Source organism: Hoplias malabaricus, chromosome 8 (genome assembly GCF_029633855.1).
Source record: "Hoplias malabaricus isolate fHopMal1 chromosome 8, fHopMal1.hap1, whole genome shotgun sequence".
In the NCBI taxonomy this organism is placed as follows: Eukaryota; Metazoa; Chordata; class Actinopteri; order Characiformes; family Erythrinidae; genus Hoplias; species Hoplias malabaricus.
Window position 1 is genome coordinate 39,042,337 of NC_089807.1, and position 20,668 is coordinate 39,063,004.

At 41.9% G+C, this 20,668-nt stretch overlaps 1 protein-coding gene across 6 annotated transcripts in view; it reads left to right on the forward strand.

Annotated features, from left to right (window-relative positions):
• Positions 1–19,514, forward strand: part of npnta (nephronectin a) — an 84,718-nt gene extending 65,204 nt beyond the window's left edge. For all 6 annotated transcript variants that reach the window (XM_066678968.1, XM_066678969.1, XM_066678972.1 and 3 more), the window contains 5 exons: positions 4,224–4,667; positions 11,407–11,496; positions 13,217–13,315; positions 16,248–16,507; positions 17,900–19,514. In XM_066678968.1, coding sequence (XP_066535065.1) covers positions 4,224–4,667; positions 11,407–11,496; positions 13,217–13,315; positions 16,248–16,507; positions 17,900–18,010 — 1,004 coding nt within the window. In that variant the 3' untranslated portion in view covers positions 18,011–19,514. The remainder of the gene's footprint in view (positions 1–4,223; positions 4,668–11,406; positions 11,497–13,216; positions 13,316–16,247; positions 16,508–17,899) is intronic.
• Positions 19,515–20,668: the final 1,154 nt, after the last annotated feature.

Consider the following 20,668-nt stretch of genomic DNA (forward strand, 5'->3'; position numbering starts at 1 on the left):
GCATGCCAGCTTCACCTGTGCTTGTGCTGAATAGATTTTTAATTGTCAGGAGTGCAGGCTAAATTTCCAAACAAATAGGAACACAATTGTAATGTATGTAATAAGTGTTTGTTATGACATGTTAATAACTAGTTTAAGTGATCAGGATTCATAGGAAAAGTCTGATATCTTCAGAGGGCTGATACGGACTGATATGAATAGTGACATTGAGTCTAGTGAATATGTAGAGACCCTCCAAGGATCAGAACACGTCTTGCTGTAATCGTACTCTCAGAACTGTGCTCCTCAGAGGAGGACGCCCTTAGCATGAGCGGCCTTGCACTTTCAAGCTGTCCTTGCTAAGATCTGTCCTCGGTCGAAGTGGGCTGTAAGGGTGATACTGTAATGGAAAAGCTAAAGGGATGTTCCAGAGGAATCACAACAGATGGCAGTGCACTACATGCCGCTCCAGCAGAGGTTCAGATTGTTTTTGAACCCTGGTTTTGGAGTATATCGATTTCTTTAAGACGTGCTGAAAGAAAAGCTCCTGCCTGTCGTCAGCGCTGCCAAAGGTCTATTGTCTGTTCCACTCTCTGTCAGTGATGGCTTCGGGTTCACGGCTCTAGTGTTTCGGTCTTCACGGACAAAGAAAGGCATTCCTTACGTTTAGAACATCAAATGGAAACCCAACCAACACACACACACACACCCACACACACCCTCCCAGGGCTCTGTGTCTGTTCTCACCGGCTTACACTCCACTGACAAGACCCAGGGGCTTTAACAGCTATTGCTTGTTCAGTAAAGTAGAAATACATTAAAATCAGTGTATGACTCGAGAGACCAATAGGAGAGAGGCGTCGTCAGTAAAAACCTCGGTCGCTTTCTGGCCTCCAAAACCCAACACAGGACAGACTCACAGCTAAAGAGTGGAGCACAGTTGTATTTGAGTTCTTTGTGATATGGCTCTGACTGCTCTTGTGTGAGCCTTATCTTCGCAGACATTTACAAGTATTGGTTAACACATGCTCAGCACGAACGAGACCACTGTAAGAAACAGCCCCCCAGGGTTAGTTTCAGACAGCAGGAGCTGAATCCACATCAAGGATATATGTCTAAAGACAACATGGTAAACCCTTGATCCTGGACTGAAAATAATCCATTGCTAATAAGGCTATGTTTCCTAAAATCTGCCCTCAAACTCCCCTCGTCTGTGATCTTCTACTGTTCAGAGTACAGTCAACAACTCAAGCCAAACACGCTACTGAGAGGCTATCATGACATATCATCATTCATTCATCCATTATCTGTAACCGCTTATCCATTTCAGGGTCATGGTGGGTCCAGAGCCTACCTGGAATCATTGGGTGCAAGGCGGGAATACACCCTGGAGGCGTCGCCAGTCCTTCACAGAGCAACACAGACACACACACACACATTCACTCACACCTATGGACACTTTTGAGTCGCCAATCCACCTACCAACGTGTTTTTGGACTGTGGGAGGAAACCAGAGCACCCGGAGGAAACCCACGCAGACACAGAGGGAACACACCAACTCCTCACAGACAGTCACCCGGAGAAAACCCACGCAGACACAGGGAGAACACACCACACTCCTCACAGACAGTCACCCGGAGGAAACCCACGCAGACACAGAGAGAACACACCAACTCCTCACAGACAGTCACCCGGAGGAAACCCACGCAAACACAGGAAGAACACACCACACTCCTCACAGACAGTCACCCGGAGGAAACCCACGCGGACACAGGGAGAACACACCACACTCCTCACAGACAGTCACCCGGAGCGGGAATCGAACCCACAACCTCCAAGTCCCTGGAGCTGTGTGACTGCGACACCTACCTGCGCCACCGTGCCGCCTTAATGCATCATATTAATATTAAATTATATTACATGTACAAATATGTTTCATTGTCCTGCTCCTTCTATGGTAACTGTTGCATAGTATTAAACATTGCAATTGCAATTTTATTAAAAACTTAATCAATAAATAAGTAGTTTAAAAATGTCAAGTGGGAAGAATTTATTGATCGCTGCATTTGTTATGAATTCCATCAAAAACAAAACAAAAACAAAACAATAACAACAACAAAAAACACTGCAAAAGTATGTGAATCAATTAGTTTTGTTGATGTTTACAGCATTTAAATGGGGGAGTGTTAGTCACTGTGAAGGTAGTATATTAATATCTAATTGTTTTATTTATTTATTTGTTTTTAAAATGACGTACTATGCAGTGGTCGCCACAAAACGACAAAAAAAAATGCTTATATGCTTTGGGCGTCTAGAAAAGTGCACTAGAAGTGTAACTAGACCTTTTACTAAAGAACGTCGTGTTTACCCTGTCTTGGAGTGACCGTATTTACTGGTACAGCGCTAGATGCTGTTATAATGATTGGTTTAGATGCTTTACTTCTGGGCTGCAGCTATGACTGAGGTCAGGTTTGCCCATTTGCTTTAGAACGTGGCCAGTCAGCAAAGATATACCAGGAGCTGTTTGAAGTAATGCAAGCTTATAGACCAATTAGCACTGGTTAAACTGCTTATCGTCTCACAATGGCCTCTGACACCACTCCATTATTAAATAAGCCCCAGTTCCCTTAATTGTGTCATGTTGGCCATTGTGTGGCATCCTAATATTGTACAAATAACCGTGCAGGAAAAACACAGTGGCAGCTATTTCTCTGCCCACGCTTTTGTCCAGATATGATGTGGCTGATGGACTACATTTGGGGTTAGGCAAAAATGGATTCTGCCCTGAGCTTTTCTGTTAAGCCCCGTATCTCTGCTGTGGGGAATGAGCTGTTAAAGCTTAGGCAACTGACCCTACTACATAAGCTCTTATTCAATTTACGCTACTTCGCAGGATCAGCTTTCCCTGGCCGTATAATTCTCTCTTAGTGTAAGAAACCGGTTTTAGATTGTTTATACATTCATTCATCAATCCCTCTATCTTCTGTAACTGCTTTATCTTGATCAGAGTGGTCTTAGATCAGCACTTTAATATTCTAAATACAGACACGGTACTGTATCCTCAGGAGCATCTCAGACAGTCCCATCCTGTGTGGAGTCATATATCAAAGCACTTTTGTAGCTTCACGTGTTACGTTCTAGTAAACTACCAAAGAAACTCTCCGTTTGTTTTTAACGGAGAACAACCATTGGTTCATGAGTAACCTCTTTTGTTGCTGTCACTTTTATCTCAATTTGTTTTTTTAGTTATATTCTTTTTTTAATTTCATTTGGTAATAAAAAGTCATCAGATATCTGTTTAATTAGATTGGGCAACCCTAGAAATAAGGGGCTATGTCTCATGCGCTTGCTCCCATTCAGCACGAAGTTTCATGAATCAAACGGCGAGCGGTTTAGACGTCATTCCAGGTGCTCTAATGTGCCCTGCTTTTTCTGTAGCCTTGATGAATAAAGGCCATTAGGAATAATTTGGGGAACAGGAGAGAAATCTGTTGCTTCATCAGAAACAGCTGGTCTTATTATGGGATGTATATTTATCCTTGCCGAGCAGACGGAAACAAGAGCTCTGTATTACACTGGCTTCTGTTCTGAAGATGATTTCTTGCACGAAGCATTGTTTAAAGAGAGTTTCAAAACAGCAATCAGCTAATTCTCCAGTGATTCTGGTTCACGTTATGAAACAGCCGTTACACTGACAACGAGAGGTCTGGATGTGCCAGTGATTCTGTATTAAGATTATTTTAATATTGGGGGACCCTCCCTATGGAGCATAAAGTGCTTTATTTAGGGACTACAGAGAAATTTGATTTTTTCATCTGAAATGAAGCTGCATTTTATAGAAAAATGTTAACTACAAAATCATCCCATTCGTAAATGTTTATGAAAATGGCTAATGTCCTCAACCTGTGGGCAAATGGAGGTGTGTGGGGGCACAGTACTGTCTCCTCCCTCAACATCCACAGCAGAGAAGCCCTTAAACAAGGCACTTATACACAACAGTTCCCTGGTTGTTAGGATGGCTCTGTGTGTGTCTGAGTGCTCATTGCGACAGCACAATTTTGTTGCCTTGACAATAATTAAACCATTTCATGTTTAATTTTCATAAACTCTACATTTTATGATATAATTTCTATAATATCTATTTTTATTTTTCCATGTAGAAAGACAAAATCACGTTTTTAGTGTGTTATAACTGCATTATGTATTTCATGCTCCATATTTAACAAAATTTCTTTTCCATTTAGCCATCCCCAAAGTGATCATAGATCCTCCCAGACCTGGAAAGACCCCGTCCAGCAACAACAACCGAATTCCAGACGCTGACCAGAAGAGGACAACCACTACTGTCCGTCCACCAGTCACTGCCAAGAGGATTTCTCCAACAACAATCTCCACCACCACCACCACCACCACAAAGACACCTCCTCCTCCAAAGACAGTCCCTCCACTGAAAAAACCCACCATCCCCACTCGCAAGCCCCCTGTGCCCACTCGCAAACCCACAATCAATACCCCAAAGCCATACATCCCACCTCGCCGTCCCACCATAACCACCACCACCAAAGCTCCAGTGCGCACTCCAGCTATCCCTCTGATCCCCACTCGTAAACCTCCTGCCCTTCCTGTGACTCCAGTAGACAACAACATCCACAAGGACCACACTGAGAAACAAAGAGGTGACGTCCACAGTAAGTACAGGACAAGAACCCTGAACTGAAATGACACCTTTTCTTTAGTGTACTGCTAATATTAAGGTTCCTAGATGTAGTCGTCTTTTAGTAACGTCTTTCAAGTTACTAAAGTACAGCGCTACAGTGGTTCTGCCTGTTCTGGAGGTCACTTGACAACTTGATGTTGATCCGTTCCTACGTCACGTCGTAAACCGATTTTCGGTGTAAGTCGGAACATGCGTACATACTGTACGTAAATAACATACTGTACGCACTTATCCTATCCTCACACCTATCCTCCTCGGTCCTGAGCTGCGTAACCGTGTATTCTTCTGCTGCGCCGCGCACACCAAACACGAAATTCACGTTACGACGTTTACGACGCAAAACCACTTAAGTTGAAACAAGGCTTTATACAGTAAATGGGAGATGTGTCGTAACCACGAAACATCGTAACTCGGGACTGACGTAACCTGAGGACCTCCTGTATTTGAAATATTATTCCAACCATTTGTAAATCAACAAGTTCTTCTAAAATTAGCACATGCTGCAAAAAGTCTTACCTCGGATATATGCAACTTACTTATGATTCATAGTTAATATGCAGTCCCCAAATGCTCCTATCAACTGGAGGCATTGTTTAACTAAATCCATACAAACAGTCTGTTGTGTTTCTGAAGGAGTAGAACAGAAACAGTGCTGTAAACTGTTGTGTAAGGGGTGCTTCTAACATTTTGAAGCTTAGACTTGGGGTTATGGTTATGGTTAGGGGTAGGGTTGGGTTACACAGAGATGCTGGGTAGGCTTTGGAATCATACTCTGAAAATAAAATTGAATATTTCATATTTTTCATATGCCTCGTGTCACAGGGCTGTAAAGAAGAATGGTTTTTTTTTAAGATCCTAAAGTAAAATCCTATTTTCTCCCCATAATCATGAGACAAATTGTCAGATACCATGATGTGTTCCTGGTGCCGTGTGTAAAATGGTTTCAGAATGTGGTCCCAGACACGTCTGAGAAGAAGCTCTGAGCAGAGAGGGAAGCAGTAATAAAGAACGCCATTAAAGTAAATGTAGCAAGATATCGAAGAGGAGTCGACTCAGAATGAATAGATTCTTCATGAATCTGGAAGTCGCTGGTGCCAGCCGTTGGCCAATAATTCATTGAAATCTTGGTGTCATCTCGGTCTCTTTTTAAAAGTGCCTTTTCTAGCGCAGTTTGAACTTAAAATGCTAATGTGAAATGCAAAATGTACTGAACAAAACATAGCCAGCCACATTCCTTCAATAATTTTGAATGTTAATGTGTTTTTAAATGTAACATGACTTTTAAAATGGTTTTATTAATGAAAGTTAGTAATAAACAATGCCTCTAAAATACTAAAACACCTATAAATACATTAATAATTACAACAAGACTAAAACTAATGCACATTTTAATCAAAAAGACAAAATTAAAAAACATTTTAATCAAAATTTCCCAAGTTCACCTTGAGAATAGCTCACAAGTGTTGGTTTGGCCCAAAGATGACCCAATGGCCCACTGAATATTATTCTGTTGATGGTAACATTGCAGAATCCCTGCCGTTAAATCACCACTGCCCACACCTTGGTATGTGCAAGATTCCGTTACAGGTTTGTATCAGAAAAGAGAAGGTTTGTGTCCATCTGGCTGAGAGAAGAGTAAGTCAGAGGGGTTTAGCAGTAGGTGAAACAGCAGGTTTTTTTCAGTGTTTGGAAAAGTAAATTGCGTCTGAAAACCCCTCCTTCCAGATGGCAGCACATAATGAGAACAGCAACAACAGCTAGAGCGATTACATTACCGGCCGGCGGTGCCAAAGGACATCAATCAATTACCCCTGCACTAGAAGCTCAGCTTTAGAGCGGCTGAGAAGATCTCATGGCTGGGACGCTGGGTGAGGATAGGAGAAGCTCATTATAAGGAAGTCTCTGGGTTTGATTGGAAACAATAATTATGGCACGAATTGTTGGAGGCAGAGTTGCTAACGGCAGCGGTTCTCCCCACCTGTACTGGTGGGTAATGACTGTGAGCTGGAGTTTGTTTATTTCATGGTTTATTTCTCTGCATTGGAGAGAGAGAGAGAGAGAGAGAGAGAAAGAGTCTGGTGAATAGTGTTTCCAGCCAGGCGATAGGGAGGTAATTGAAATCAATGGAGTAATCACACACTGAGGCCTGTTCGGGATGGCTTATCTCCTCGCCGTTCTCCTGCCCTGTAATTGGCACGTACACGGAGCGGTGAAATGTCACCAGCCCTCAGGTGCTCGTCCCTCTTCTGGGAGCGAAAGATTGAGAGGGCAGCTTGTCCTGCCCGGAGCATTTGTTTATCTCCTCTGAGCAATGCTCTGTTTGACTTTCCAAATGTTTGCCATGAACGAAAAAGCAATGAATAGGAACAAGGCTTAACAGAGATGGAGAGCTTAGATCGCAGGGCAATCTAAAATTGGGGAAATGAGCCTGTGGCATCTGATTGAAAGCCTGTATCCACCCACTGGCTACACAATCTACACCGATCTGCCCTGATAGACTCCTTCCTTCAAAGCAAAGGTGGAAGATATGGCAGATACATAATGTCACAATATGAGATTGTCAGGATTGTTATGATGTATTTAGGGCTTGCTGTAGAGTCAAGTTGCACTGGGATGCAATACACCTGCAAGACTGGACCCAGTAAACAATTAGCCGTTGATTCAATGTTGAAATAACGTAATGACTGCCGTCTAAACAACGTTCTCTTAAGGTTGAAAATGAAAGTTGAAAAGAGGTCCAAACACAGACATTGAAAAGACGACTTTAGATGTATTTTGGACGTCCATTGACGTTATGAATTGGTCCCGAAATAAATGACTTGAATAAAACACGTTTTGGACGTCCACTGACGTTATCGATTGGTCACCACTTAACTAACTTATTAAGATGGATTTTGGACGTCCATTGACGTTTAAAATATGTCCTTGACGGACAGACTACTTTTAGACCTATTTTGAACGTCCAGGGACGTTCCTTGTTTACTGGGGAGTACCAACTCCAGAACGATCCATTCCTTGTTCCTATGCAATTAATGGTATTACTCTACAGTATTACTACAGTATGTAAATCTAACTCAGTGGACATCTTGGGGAAGCTCCCACCTGTATAAGCTGTGAGGGGTTGTCTTGTGATTGAGTGGCGACACGTGAATTATTAGAGTTCAAACAAACCATGACAGTGGATGACAGACAGATTGGTCATTCCCTTTTTTTGAATTTGTGTGGGAAGATTTCTTGATCCACAGGGACAAATGTACCAGGAATACGTCATAGAAGGCATGACCATCCGCAGTGGACAGAGCTGTTTAACGATCGTGACTGGCAGCAATTGTCTAGACTTGCCCATGAGAACAAGCCAAGTAACGCTGGCAGAAATCACATCCATAATCAATGCAGGGGTCCTCACACACATATCCTGCCAGTCAGTGCAGCGTTCTTTAGTTTCCATGGAATATGGGTGCCACCAGAGTGATTCTAATAACATCACAACACTGGACATAGTGGCGCAGAAGGGATTTTGAGGTTTCTAACTGGACCCTAGAGGATTGCTAACATGGTTTGATAAGTCACAGTACCTATGGATCCTCAGGCACTCTGGTTGGTCGTCTGCTCTCATATCCCATGGAAGCTAAAGAATGCTGCACTAAATGTGGATATTTACAAGTTAACACCTCACAACTTAAATAGCTATGGGCTTCCCAAGCGTGCCCCTGACTCATCTTAATTCCATAATTCATTTACATGCTGCTGTCACATGGTTTTTGGCATTACAGTTGTTCAGTGACATGGCAGCCATTTGTATACTTATGTCATAATAAAAGTCCCCCTGCCGCCAGTGATTAAGCCTCGACAACTTATCTCTGTACATTTTGTAAGGAACAATGAATATGCAATTAGTCTCAGCGTTTGTCTTCATTTCCCCCTCGTCTGCCCTAGAGGCTGGTGAGATTGGTTCCTAAGGTTTATGATGTAGGAAACCTCTGCTGTCTGAATTCCCTCATTTAAACCGGTCTCTGAAACACTTGCAAAGTTAAATTTGAGTTTTCAATACTCAGCCATGGTATCAACAGCTTATTTCTCCCATGATACATCCAGCGTATGGAGGTTAACGAGCTTCACTTTCACTGGAGGGTTCTTTAATGACAATAGTGACAACATGTCATTGTTTTGCCCTCCATTAATTCAAACCATGATCTTGTTCTGTTAGCATAACCACGCTTTTTTGAAGCCACAAGCCCATGATGTTTTAATGCAGCCAGTGTGACACTGCTTTGGGGTTTCTCTGGTTGTTTTTGAGTAACACTGTAGGGCTGGATCATTAGGCTGGCTTCTTTTCCTTCAGAATTCATTGTTTGCGAAGGCAGGAGTGACATTTACTTCATCATTCAGCGTCAGCCCAGTTGTCCTGCTTTTACTCCAGGATTGGAAGCCTCTCAAACATATTTCTCCCGCGGTGCGATAAGCCGTGAACATTTGCCAAACACCTCTTCCCTTCACCAAACCCGTTTAAGGCGTACCGCTCCGCTTTTGGTTCGGAAATATCGTCCAATTAGCAATAAAAGAAGCTATAATAGCACAGTCAACAGTGTCAGCGGAGGATTTATTTCAAAGACGATCTCGTCCTCCAACATGAGCACCAGCCAAAGACCAGGATTCTCCTCGCCAGGGTTTTAGCACAATCCGTTCAGCGTGGATTTTTCAGACAGTTAAAAGCAACCACTGTGTGTTTCCTTCCAACAGTGAAAACAAGTGCTGAACTGGATTTACTTTATTTAGAGGGGATTCATTCTACACTTTTACACAGTTCTTGGTTTTAATGAAATATCTGTGACATGCTTTGTTCAAAATACCTAGTCTACAGCATTGAGAAGCAAGCGAATAGAAGCTCTGTTTTGCCGTTTTTGCTCAGTTCTCTTACTTCTTCACTCTCATATATACTCGGTTATCTTATTTTTCTGCTCTCATTTCACAGTTTATACTCAGTTCTCTTAATTCTGTGCTCTCGTTTTCTTAATGGCTTAGTTTACATTCTCTACGTTTCCCCTCCTTTTTCATGTTTCCACTAGGGATGCGCCGATCCGATATTCAGTATCGGTATCGGTCCGATTCTGGCCTAAAATGCTGGATCGGATATCGGAAAGGAACAAAACATGCAATCCGATTAATTAAATATAAAAAAAAATACATTTTTGGGTGAAATTTGCAGCATGCCGTACGTCAATGCACTTTCGCATAGGACCGGCAGGCATCACGTGATAAAGCGATTGTTGTGAGAGGCCTGTAAACATGTACGCAGTGAGGAGTTACTTCACAGTCAATGAAGAAAACAGCAAGACCGCCGAGTGTAATTTGTGTAGTGCTACTGTCTCACGAGGTGGTAGCAGTGTTGGGAACTTTAACACCACGAACGTGATTAAACACTTACAGAAACACCACGGAAAGGAGCACACAGAATTTATCAAGGCCTCAAATGCTAAGAAGAAAACTGTTTTGCATCAACAAACGCTGCTGGAAAACGTTTTTTTATAAGCAATTATTTTTTCAAAAAATCAGATTAGTATCGGTATCGGCAGAAACCCAAATGTAAAATATCGGTATCGGACCTAAAAAAGTGGTATCGTTCCATCCCTAGTTTTCACTCTCATTCTTGACGTCACTTATTTCTCAGCTTGTTCTTGATGGTTCTATTATTCCTCTACTTTTGTTTTTTATTCTCATTTTTGTCATTTTCTCGGTTCTCTTACTGTTTTTGTTGTGTCTGTTTTACAATGTTTAATTACATATTAATTAAACCATGCAATTATGCAAAAGTCAAAGGACACCCCTTCGTTAATTTAATTTCTTAAACTGAAACGTTCGCAGAAACCTATACATTGTGGCACACCTTTGCCTTTATTACACTGACTAGTTTAGTACAGCCACTTGTCTTTAGGTGAGACTTGTTTCTATGTTTATATTTGAATCCATATTGCATAATCCATATTTTTCCCAGCTTCCAAAATTCAGTCTCAAAAATTGGTTGTATATTGTGTCATGATTCAAATAATACCAATCATTTTCAGTGACTAAGTTCTGGAATAAGTTTAGCTTCCTTTTGTACCTTATCTTTTTTTCTATTTTCTCACCAGCAACATTTATTTAGCAACATTTTCTCACAGTGGACTGTTAGTGGATATATTTTCAGGTCTAAATCAAGAATGGAGAGAGATTTTCACAAGTCTGTCAAAGATGAAAGCTTAAGTGCTGTTGTAGTTGAGAGGCTTGTACAGTCTCTAAATCTTTACATCATTTTTTAACTTAGATTTTAAAGACTCCTGTTTCTTCAGATTTCACTTATTACTGTAAATATTTTCTATCTGATCCTCTCAGTAACATCTGCTAAACGATGTACACGAGAGGAGTGTGTGGGCAGGTTCTTATGTGGATCTTTTAACAGAACATAATGTGATCGATTCCTTTGGGAAACATTTCTTGGAGGAAACGGTTTTAAGCGTTTGGTTTTAAGATTGGAAGGACAGATCTGTTAAAGATAAAGCAGAGGGCACAACAATGCGAGTGGTGTTATCTGTTAATCATTATAATAGATATGGATTTAACGGCCTACTTGAATCAGTTAAATTCAGTGACCGCATATAGTACACGCCTGTGTTTACATTGTATTTTTCTTTAGATGTCAATCCACAGAAGGTTGTTTCTTTTCTTCCTTCTAGTTCCACGGAACCATGGGCAGAACAATGTTCTTGGGATCGATTTTGATATCGAGCTGGGGAACACAGAGGACGAAGTAAACGATGACCCAGGTAAGTGGACTCATGTCTCTGTAGTCCACTTTGATTCCGTTTTCCATCTTCTGCTGTCAATACTGTCAACATCTCAACTGGACTGAGGATCAATACGGCTTCAGGGCAAACTGTACTGACAGTATGTTAAGGTGGACTACGAGGTCTTACCACTCTTTCTGTATTCCTTCAAGGTTAGAACTGTTTTTAAGGTGGAGTCATTAGTAAGGAATAATGATGTCGATTTCTCCTTCTTGTTTCTACACTTATTGTCCAATTTATCTTCTCTACTGACCATACAGGTGCAATTAGTAACTCTACAATTAAAGCCTACACTGTAAAAAAAAATGCTGTAAATTTACAGCGAGTCTGCTACAGTATTTTACTGTAAATCACCGTATTTACAGTAAATTATTTATTATTCAATTACAGTAATATGCTGTAAATTTGAAATACAGTAGTGTTCCTGTAAAAATACGGTAAATGGCTGGGAACTCTGCTGCCACTATTTTACTGTAAATCACAGTATTTACAGTAAATTATTGTATTATTCAATTACAGTAATATGCTGTAAATTTGAAATACAGTAGTGTTCTTGTAAAAATACGGTAAATGCCTGGGCACTCTGCTGCCACTATTTTACTGTAAATCACAGTATTTACAGTAAATTATTGTATTATTCAATTACAGTAATATGCTGTAAATTTGAAATACAGTAGTGTTCCTGTAAAAATACGGTAAATGGCTGGGAACTTTGTTGCCACTATTTTACTGTAAATAACAGTATGTACAGTAAATTATAGTATTATTCAATTACAGTAATATGCTGTAAATTTGAAATACAGTAGTGTTCCTGTAAAAATACGGTAAATGGCTGGGAAATCTGCTGCCAGTATTTTACAGTAAATTATAGTATTATTCAATTAAAGTAATATGCTGTAAATTTGAAATACTGTAGTGTTCCTGTAAAAATACGGCAAATGGCTGGGAACTCTGCTGCCAGTATTTTACTGTAAAATTTACAAGAAATTTTTTAAAGTGTATAGTCCATCCATTGCTCTGCATACTTTGTTCACCCACTTTAACCATGTTCTTCAATGCTCAGGACCCCAAAAAGTCCACCACATTATTATTTGGCTGGTGGATCACTCTCATTTCTCTCCAGCAGTGACCCTGGGGGATTTATAAACTTCACAACAGCACTGCTGTGTCTGATCCACTTGTACCAGCCCATCACACCACCACATTAGTGTCACTGCGGCGCTGAGAATGACCCACCACCTTAATACAGTGCCAGAAATGTTTGGGACTCTATCTACCACACATATGGTCTGACCTGCTTTCTGGTCAGAGATTAAGTCTTGGAAATTACACACAGCCTCCTTTTTTAGTCTTGAACATGCTCTAATCTATGTCTGGGCAGTGGGCCCATGTCGTTATCCAGTGGGTCACATGCAAACGGTTAGAAATGAGGTCAGAAGTCCATAACTTGTCTAATGATTTCATCCCGGCCCTCACAGTAACACCGGATCAGTGGTTTGGCATGGAGAGAGCTTTCATTGGCTCATAAAGGATGTGAATATCCATTTCTATGACACAGTGATGGATGCTAGGCTGATTCTTGCTTCAAACTCATACTCAGCTGTGATATTGCAGACATCCAGAGGGTGATATTTTTTATATTTTTTTGAGATAGGGCTGCATTTCTGAGCACGTCTGTAATGCTGTGTGCTTTCCTCAGGGGCTGGATACCTGAGCTGCTCCTTTGATCACGGCCTTTGTGGCTGGATCCAGGTCAGGGAGGGTGACGTCCACTGGGAGACCGCACCGGACCCTTCAGGTAAACTCACTTACATTTATGTTTTCATTCATATTTAGGGAATTTGGCAGACACTCTTATCCAGAGGGACTTATCCAGAATGCCATTCATGTCACAGCTGTCTATGTCATGCCCATGGATGCTTAATGCTATGGTGTTGGTGTAGTTACCCTAGCAGAGAATGAAACGCTAGTCCTCTGTGGAGAAGTCAGCTACACATAGATACTCCATGCTGAGGTGCACTCCATCTTGGAAACTAAAAGCAAACACAATGCTTGTTAAAATAATGGTTCGGTGAAAGAGCAAATTTATGAGGGTCTGTTGGAAAGCAAGTGGTGTACACTTGAGCAGTGAGGCAAAAAATTTGACCCGGTTTCAACTTCATTTTTCTGTGTGCAGAGAAACAGAAAATGCAGTCGTATTGAAAAGTTTAGGCACTCTTGGTCTCATCACACTTCGTTAAATATCGAAGTGGTTCTAACACAGTTTACTATATAATTTTTCAGCAAAATGTAAGCACACAATGTTTGCTTACTGCCATAGATTATATAAATCTTGATAAAAAGCAAATATATATGTTATTTTTATGTTTCCTAGTTTTCAGTACAGCAAATAAAAATATATGTTGAATAATAAAGCAAAATCGGTCGGTTTGGTAGTTTTGTTCCTGGGCTCCCCCTACAGTGTCAGAGTGTAAATGACATAGTGTATAGTGCAGTCTCTGCCGTTCTGAGCCCAGAGTAGTAACAACAGAGGCTCTATTCTTCCTATTAGAGCTATAATATGACATAATATATATATGCATTCATTATCTGTCAGCGCTTATCCAGTTCAGGGTCGCGGTGGGTCCAGAGCCTACCTGGAATCATTGGGCACAAGGCGGGAATACACCCTGGAGGGGGCGCCAGTCCTTCACAGGGCAACACACACACATATTCACTCACACACTCACACCTACGGACACTTTTGAGTCACCAATCCACCTACCAACGTTTGTTTTTGGCCTGTGGAAGGAAACCGGAGCACCCGGAGGAAACCCACGCAGACACAGGGAGAACACACCACTCTCCTCACAGACAGTCACCCGGAGGAAACCCACGCAGACACAAAGAGAACACACCACACTCCTAACAGAAATGTCACCCGGAGGAAACCCACGTGGACACAGAGAGAACACACCACACTCCTCACAGACAGTCACCCGGAGGAAACCCACACAGACACAGAGAGAACACACCACACTCCTCACAGAAATGTCACCCAGAGGAAACCCACGCAGACACAAGGAGAACACAACACACTCCTCACAGAAATGTCACCCGGAGGAAACCCACGTGGACACAGGGAGAACACACCACACTCCTCACAGACAGTCACCCGGAGGAAACCCACGCAGACACAGGGAGAACACACCACACTCCTCACAGACAGTCACCCGGAGGAAACACACGCAGACACAAGGAGAACACAACACACTCCTCACAGAAATGTCACCCGGAGGAAACCCACGTGGACACAGGGAGAACACACCACACTCCTCACAGACAGTCACCCGGAGGAAACACACGCAGACACAGGGAGAACACACCACACTCCTCACAGACAGTCACCCGGAGGAAACCCACGCAGACACAGAGAGAACACACCACATTCCTCACAGAAATGTCACCTGGAGGAAACCCACGCAGACACAGGGAGAACACACCACATTCCTCACAGAAATGTCACCTGGAGGAAACCCACGCAGACACAGGGAGAACACACCACACTCCTCACAGAAATGTCACCTGGAGGAAACCCACGCAGACACAGAGAGAACACACCACATTCCTCACAGAAATGTCACCTGGAGGAAACCCACGCAGACACAGAGAGAACACACCACATTCCTCACAGAAATGTCACCTGGAGGAAAGCCACGCAGACACAGGGAGAACACACCACACTCCTCACAGACAGTCACCCAGAGGAAACCCACGTGGACACAGAGAGAACACACCACACTCCTCATAGACAGTCACCCGGAGGAAACCCACGTGGACACAGAGAGAACACACCACACTCCTCACAGAAATGTCACCCGGAGGAAACCCACGCAGACACAGAGAGAACACACCACACTCCTCACAGACAGTCACCCGGAGGAAACCCACGTGGACACAGAGAGAATACACCACACTCCTCACAGACAGTCACCCGGAGGAAACCCACGCGGACACAGGGAGAACACACCACACTCCTCACAGAAATGTCACCCAGAGGAAACCCACGCAGACACAGAGAGAACACACCACACTCCTCACAGACAGTCACCCGGAGGAAACCCACGCGGACACAGAGAGAACATACCACACTCCTCACAGACAGTCACCCGGAGGAAACCCACGTGGACACAGAGAGAATACACCACACTCCTCACAGACAGTCACCCGGAGGAAACCCACGTGGACACAGAGAGAACACACCACACTCCTCACAGACTATATATATATATACCAGGCTGCAATAGTCTGCTTGTTACCTTCTATTCAGCTCCTGAAGCCCTAACCAATGGGAGAGCATGCTTGGTTGTATCTACTGTGATACCACAGGGGAAAAAATCAGGAATGAATCATATTCTACTCGCCATTTTAAGAATTGAACCCATCTATTTTCAACCTAAATACAGAGTGCAGTGTTGAAATACCGTGTGTGAGATGACTCTACTGAATAAAAATGAGCTAATCAAGTACACACCTGTGTTTATATTCATTTCACAGAAATCATTAGACTTTCTCTAATGGCCTGAGACTTCCCCAGATTAATGGCTCCTCTTAATTCGCATTATCATTTTGGAGCAGTTAATATTTTTAATTTCCTGAATAAATATATCCTACCTCCAAACACTAAATGCTCAGAGAGTGTGATCACCCAGACTGTTCTAACTGTAACTGTGTTTCAACTGTTGTTTCAGGTGGAAACTATCTGACCATCTCAGAGGCTCTGGGGAAGAGGAGTGGACGTGGAGCTCAGCTGGTCCTCCCTCTGCCTTCTCCCTGGAACGAGGGCAACCTGTGCCTGGCTTTCAGACACAAGATGGCAGGACACCACGTGGGCATGCTGCAGGTGTTTGTCCAGAAGAGCCGTCAGCACAGTCCGGCCGTGTGGGGGCGGACAGGAGGCAGCGGCTGGAGGTCAACACAGATCACACTGTGGGGCAATGGCCTGGAAAGTGTAAGTACACACACATTTAGCTTCAGAGGGTGTGAGTGTGTTGTATTAGCACTAAAAATACCACAGTCACCCACCTCCAAAAGTTACATAGTGCCGTTTCTGCAGGTGCCGAGTCTGGAGTAGCTCTGTCCTCCCTATTACAGCACTGTGAAGCATCACAATCCCCTGCATGCTATATTTACCCATGATTCTCTTGACTTATTTGAAATGCAGAAACCGTCGCATGAATCTCAGAACTAGCTTAAACTAACCATAACTAAACCGTGTTATTTTTTTTATTGATTATGAGTAACAGAAACATGCCAAGCATTGGATTAAATTTCAACAAATGACATAGTGTAATACAATGGTAAGTTTTCTTTCCTGACAACAGCACTTCCTCAGAGCCGACAAGCGAAATTATCTCCTTTTTAAATTACGAAAACCAAAAGCACCATCAGCACTGGCTCTAATTACTGAACCACAAGTAAAAAATAAATTACACATAGCAAATCACAGTAAATGCTGAGGGTTAATAACATGCAGTGGTAAATGAAGCCATCATGGATAATAACCACACAATGCCCTTAGTCTTTGCAGTGTGTCGTTCTGTGATGTGGATTTCCTAACACATTGTTATTAGACTTGACATCGTTTCAAATTTTCACATTTCCCAAGATATTAAAAAACTTTTAATTCACTATTTTCCGCCACTCCTACGGGTGTTTTTTCTTTGTAAAAATACAGATGTTAGAAAATGAGTTCAGCCTGCAGCCATTTCACAATTCCCTTCTGTGCCACTGCCTCACATGACAGGAGTCAACCTGACATGATTCACGTATTCAGGGGCTGTAAAAACACATCCAGGCGTGGAATCGGAACAGAAACAATAGCGGATTGGGGAACTTTAAGGATTGAATTCTCAAAAATATTAACAGCAGTCAAAATTGTAAATTCTTTTTGTTATATATAATAATTAGATGTGCGCCACCTTATGGTCTTAATTTGTAATTCACTCACCTATTTACTTACTCATTCATTCACTTACTTATTCCAGCTTTCGTTCACTCACTCACTCACTCACTCGTGTTTAGCAGGCTGAAGGTTCTCCACAAGGGGGTGACGTTAGCTTTTGGTGGTTCATAAAAGCTTTGCCTCATGTCATGTGTCATTATTCATTCATTCATTCATCTGTAACTGTGCAGAGTCATGGAATCATTTGGCACTTGTGTGTAATCACAAAATTATGAAAAAGTATTTTTATAAAATATTTCATATTCCACCTGTTAGCTAGGAATCCCCCAATCACTAAATGCTATCAAACCTGTGGAATAAAGGCAACACATGCTTGGAGGAGAATGAAAACTGCCCACATCCGTCATATCTGATCCATTTATGCGCTCTACATTTCAGGTGATAGTGAAGGGTGAGCGACGGAGAGGTCGGAGTGGGGAGATGGCGCTGGACGACATCAGCCTGAGGAGAGGGGCGTGTCAGGAGGAGCACAACCTGAGGAGGCTCTAACACACACATAGACACACACACACCAACCTACAGCTACAGCAGCCCACAAGGGAGGGACACAGTTTCCCTGGAACTTCCCTAAAACTCTGGTGCATTTCCTCCAGTCTCCAGTCTTCAGCCTCTGGCCCAGTGCATGCTCCAATAGTGCTCCATGCCTACAGTTCCCACAATCCAACCCAAAATATGGTTAAACACTTTTAGAAAAAGCAAGTTTTGAATAAGGATGATGTGCCAATTTTTGTTAGATGTCCTATTTATATTTAGAGTTCATCCTCTAAGAAATTCAGCAGAATGGGAAGAAGGGAAGAGTGGAGCATGACTACAACACTCACAATCCGACAGGTATATGGTCAAACCGAAACTGGACAATGGACAATGTGATGAATTTTCTAGTTGTTCCACCTCTACTTTTAGTCATATCTCTAAAAGGCCCAGAAGAGCAGAGAAAGAAGAATGGATGATTGGAAGAATTGAACATGCCTACAATACCCACAATCCACCAAGAATATGGCTAAACTAAATTGAGGGTAAAAGCATGTTTTGAACGAGGACAATGTGCCAAATTTTCTAGCCGTCCAGCTTTATTTCCAGTGTAATTCAGCCCGTAAATAGGAATGGAACACACTGTGCCCTGGTCACATATATTCTCTGAAGACTGCCTTTTCAAAGCCTTAAACTAGCCAACGAGAGCTTTATGTGCTGCATCAGAGCACCTAAGCGCAATCCTAGAGAAACCCTATTTCCATTGTATTATTGTAAATGTATCCGTGTGTATATAGCTATATATAGTATATATAAAAAAACATTTCAGAAAAACATATATCCTCGCTGTCAAAAAACATGTATGTCCAAAATTATGCCTATACAGGAGAAGACAATACAAACTTAAAAGGGACATTATGAATAAAAATGACATGTTCAGTGCATGTGCATATTAATTTAGGGTTTAAAACTAAAAGCGCTGAAAGGGGTCATTCTGACCAGCTTTGTGTTTTTATTATATTGACCAAAACACAGAACTGTTTTAACTTTCAAAAAAGGAGGTATAAAATGTCCACTTTCAGGCAAAATTCTGTTTGAGTATTTCTAATGTCCATTACGTCTTCAGTTGTCAAACAATATAAAGCCCTTCTGTCACATTCAGACGATTTAAAGAATGGACATACATGATGTTTTTGGATAGTGAAGATATGCTTTGCTGGTGCATAATTACAGTATGTGAACTCGTATAAGTGATGGAAGGCGGTGTTTACACGACTCGAGTGTTTTTCTTAACATTATTGTACATTGTAAATTACAACCCAGTCCATTGTTTTGCATTGCAGTTTCTAAGTGGCTGTATCAGCCATCTTATATTGGCATATGGAACTCATGCTTTACCCTTTAAAGTCTCAAAGTAGGGCAGTAAGGTCTTTACCTGAGATCCTGTGGTCCTCACTCTTGTTTCAATAGACAGATGATGTCAGTATTCCAAGATTTATGCCAATAAAATTTCGTGAAAATTGGATGTACACCTTGTATAAATGTGATGTGTGATGGCTTCATTTGAATCTGTGCTTTAAGTATTGGCCTGAGTTAAGTTTCTTGTTTTTAATACTTTAGTATTAGTTTGTAACGTTGGTATTCATTGACTTATTTACATTCAGACTTCACTACATCCAACTGTAGAGCGGTACTGGTCCATTTCACCATGTCAGTCAGGTTGAAGAGGTGCTGAAATCCAGAAATTCCAATGATTCCAGGTAGGCTCTGGACCCTCCGTGGATGGAAGGTTCATTATTGTTCAATAAAGGCACAAACCCTGTAGATATACAAAAGGTACAACAGTGATGTTACAGATCTAACTGTGTACTGTAAATATGGCCCTACACTCACCAAAATAAAAGCCAGGAGCTGAAACAACGTAGGAAATCTTTGCAAGTACAGAGTCTGTAGTTGCTGTGGGATATGTTACCATTCTATTTAAAAATACTGAAGAGGTACCTTTAAGACAGTGGTATTGTCATTTTACATCTGAGTCCACCCCCAACAAACACCTGCAATTCCATCCAGCCCCATAATTTGAATACCTCTGGCCTAAGGGGACTACGCCAGTGATGTAAAAGGTATCTGAAGCAGAAACTAGTGCAGGAATTCTGTTTTCTTAAGCGCCTACACCGTTTTCCTCATTCTTTGGATTTAAATAGTCATAATGCATCTCAAGGTCCTTGTTCCTTGCTTCAATTTCCCCCTCAAGAGCTTTCAGATCTTTCTGGAACTGTTCAATCTTTTAAAGGGGTACCACCTCACTGAAGAGCTCACCAGGGAAATATCCAAGAGGATACTGTGAGAATATTAAAGAGAGTTATCATTTAAACGCATGATGATATTCTGTTTATTAAATGTACTAAGTAAAAACACTGCAAGAAGGTACAGCTCACTGACAATAACAGAGCACATGAGCCACATTCTCTATGCTCAATGCCATATGTTGGTTCAAGGAATCTAAAGCTGCTGTCAATGGTGAGTGGTTGAGCTCCATTTAACACTTTGGGATGACGTGGAGTGGTGTTTGATCCAGAACTAGTGCTCTAATATCAGTACCTGACCTCAATAATGCTATTTTGCTTGAATTCTATCAGGTTCTCACAGCATTTATTGCCAAACATTCCCAGAAAG